This window comes from Nicotiana attenuata, unplaced genomic scaffold, assembly GCF_001879085.1.
Source record: "Nicotiana attenuata strain UT unplaced genomic scaffold, NIATTr2, whole genome shotgun sequence".
NCBI classification, from domain to species: Eukaryota; Viridiplantae; Streptophyta; class Magnoliopsida; order Solanales; family Solanaceae; genus Nicotiana; species Nicotiana attenuata.
Window position 1 is genome coordinate 1,058,436 of NW_017670291.1, and position 2,951 is coordinate 1,061,386.

General features: G+C 38.2%; 1 protein-coding gene across 1 annotated transcript; it reads left to right on the forward strand.

Moving 5' to 3' along the window:
• Window positions 1-330: 330 nt before the first annotated feature.
• LOC109237346 (putative elongation of fatty acids protein 1) lies at window positions 331-1,162 on the forward strand. The gene is made up of 2 exons (XM_019403641.1): window positions 331-417; window positions 644-1,162. The coding sequence occupies exons 1-2, from the start codon at window positions 354-356 to the stop codon at window positions 892-894; spliced, it is 315 nt and encodes a 104-aa protein (XP_019259186.1). The 5' UTR covers window positions 331-353; the 3' UTR covers window positions 895-1,162.
• Window positions 1,163-2,951: the final 1,789 nt, after the last annotated feature.

Sequence of the window (2,951 nt, forward strand, 5' to 3'; positions counted from 1 at the left end):
GTTTATCTGACAGGGAACTTCATTTATAGATTGAACCCTGAAAAGTTCACTATGGAAGCTCTTTACTCTAGTGTCCACTACTGGCTAGTTGGCCACCCAACAATTAGCAAATTCGAGTGGAAACAAGGCCACACTTTTGGTTCCTCATTACTATTCCTCGCTCTTTCGGTCTCTATCTACTTGTCTCTCACTCTATTATCTCTTCGTTTCGCATCACACCTCCCCACCCTATCCGCCACCATTCTCCACCGCATCACTGCTGTACACAGCCTTATTCTCTGCCTCCTCTCTCTCATCATGGTCGCCGGCTGCAGCCTCTCTGTCCTCCACCAAATGCCACGTCATGATTGGAAATGGGTCTTTTGCTTCCCAACCAATCACATTCATACTCGTGGACCCCTGTTCTTTTGGTTTCAGGTCTGTTTCCTTTCCAAGATTCTTGAATTCATAGACACCCTTTTAATCATTTTCAGTAGTTCTAGATCAAGGCGACTCTCGTTCCTTCATGTGTACCACCATGCAATGGTGCCTGTTCTTGGTTATCTTGCGATCTACACTTCTCAGTCGATGCTCCATATTGTAGTCATCACGAATGCTTCAGTCCATGTTCTAATGTATGCCTATTACTTCCTCTGTGCAATAGGGAAAAAGCCATGGTGGAAGAGGTTGGTCACAAACTGTCAAATTGTTCAATTCATTTTTGGATTTCCATGTTCAGCTATGATGTTGTACTATCACTTTACTACTAAGCTTGGGTGCTCCGGTTTTGGACCTTGGTGCGCTTGTATTGCTTTTGATGTTTCGCTTTTGGCACTTTTTCTTGACTTCCACTCCAACAACTATGGCAAGAACAACAGGAAAGGCCATGATAATAAGCTGGAGAAACAGACATAAAGTCCGTTCTTCATATTTAGCTGCAAGCAACTCTATTTAGCATCATGTACAACCATGGTTATTCTGCAGGCTTATTAGTACTTCCATTTATTCACATCTTTGTTTTTAGAATGCGATTCATTGTCTTGTTCCAAAACGAATTTATCTTATATTCTTTGACAATGTAAGTGAATTTTAACAATTTGTTTCAATTTAACATGATGTAGAAGATTTTTTGCCCTATTTTCACGATTACTGGTTTCACTTATTATTACTAATTTAGTAGTGAGTGGTGCTTGCATAGCAATTTAACATCTATGTGCATGCTTGTTTGGTATAGAATAATGGTTATGTGTTTTTGGCATGGATGCCATGTTCTTGCATTAACATGTGCATACATTATTTTAGAAAGACTAGTCCCAAGTAGTTAGAGTCAGGTAGAGGATTCTTTCTCGAGATCCTTGTGATTCACTTATAAATCTGTTTATGTACGTTTCGAACAGATGATATGTTTATTTCATACTACCTTTGTAAACTCTAAATCTTAGAAGCTCATGATTTGTACTACCAGTTCTTTGGGAGTTGTATAAAAGTTCAGTTATTTCATCACTTATTTTCTCGGTAAATCTCATTTGAATTGGATTATTGTTAATTGGCTTACCTAGCGGGTTGGGTTAGTTTTCATCACGACTAGTTGGATTTTGGGTCGTCACAACGTAACCTCGTAAATCATGCTAGAGATTATGTGTAAGTTTGATTTTCCCTCTTTGGACATGATACTCATTATTGTGAAGTGTCACCGCTTAATTTGAGCAGTACTTGTACACTTCGCTCATGCATACACGTTAGCATGCTATTTGATTAGTACAGAAGAATGTGATTTGATATCCATTGACTGTATACATGTATTCATGTATATGCTTTTTGTGTTATTGAGTGGTTGACAACACGCGAGTTGTCCGTGTGGGTTGAGTTGACTATGGCACGTGAGTTGTCTATGCGAATGTTTTGTTTATGGCATGTGAGTTGTCCGTACATCATGCTGATAAGGATCCATACCCCTAGGGTCATCCTCTCACGTTTCTTCTTGATGCAGTACACGCGATTATGGAATACTGATCAATATTTGGCTTTATGTATTTTCTCTCTATGCAAACTCCTTTGACGTATACATGATTTATTGTATATTTCCTCTATATGCTACTTCTATGCTTGTATATATGCCTTTTATGCATATCTTCTCTATATGTCGTTTCACTTGATGAAGTGATACACAATACATAACTTCTCTATATGTCTCTTTCCCTGTAATTTGACTCGTATATTTACGCATATCTCCCCTATATGCTAAATTGTTATCCTAGTTGATGTTCGTGTATATCTTCTCTATATGCACCTTGAGTTTTATCTGTAATTATGCTTAGACTCTAGTATTGTTTTTTCGTATTTGTATGTATTTATAATTTGAATAGATTTATCACGTGAGTATCATTGGTGATTCTTGTCACTACCACTTCGAGGCTAGTCACGTGTACCGACCCGACCGGTCATTTGAACTCTAGCATTTTCGTTTGCTGATTTGAGACTTTGAGTGGCTCATGTGATGCATTATAAATTGTGTGTATGGTTGGCTTCGATGTCTGAGAAGTTCGGGATTGATTTAGAAGAGTCATTCTCAATTTGGAGCGTTAAGTTAGATGAGTTGACCAAGGATTGACTTTTGAGTAAATAATCTCGGAATCAGGATTTGAAGGTTCCTACAGGCTCTTAAGGTGATTTTGGACTTGGGCATATGTTCGAGTTGAGTATCGGATGGTCCGAGAGTGATTCAGCGCTTATTGTCGGAAGTTTGCATTTAGAAGGTTTTTGAATTTGCTATGTTTGTCTTAGAGTGGACTTTTATGTTATCGAACTTCGGTGGTGTTCGAGGACCTTGAATAGGTTCATTTAGTTGATCTGAACTTGTGTGTAACATTTCATCGTGATCCAGAATGTCTAAGTGTTATTCAGACACGTTCGGCGAAGTTTGAATGTTTAAAAGTTAAGAGAAGGATTTTGATTGTCTATTCTTGATTTTG

Excerpts from the sequence above, each read along its gene's own strand:
- LOC109237346 (XM_019403641.1), top strand. The coding sequence starts at position 354 with ATGGGTCTTTTGCTTCCCAACCAATCACATTCATACTCGTGGACCCCT. Across the intron at positions 418-643 it reads CCCTGTTCTTTTGGTTTCAG|GGAAAAAGCCATGGTGGAAG; the intron begins GTCTGTTTCCTT and ends TCTGTGCAATAG.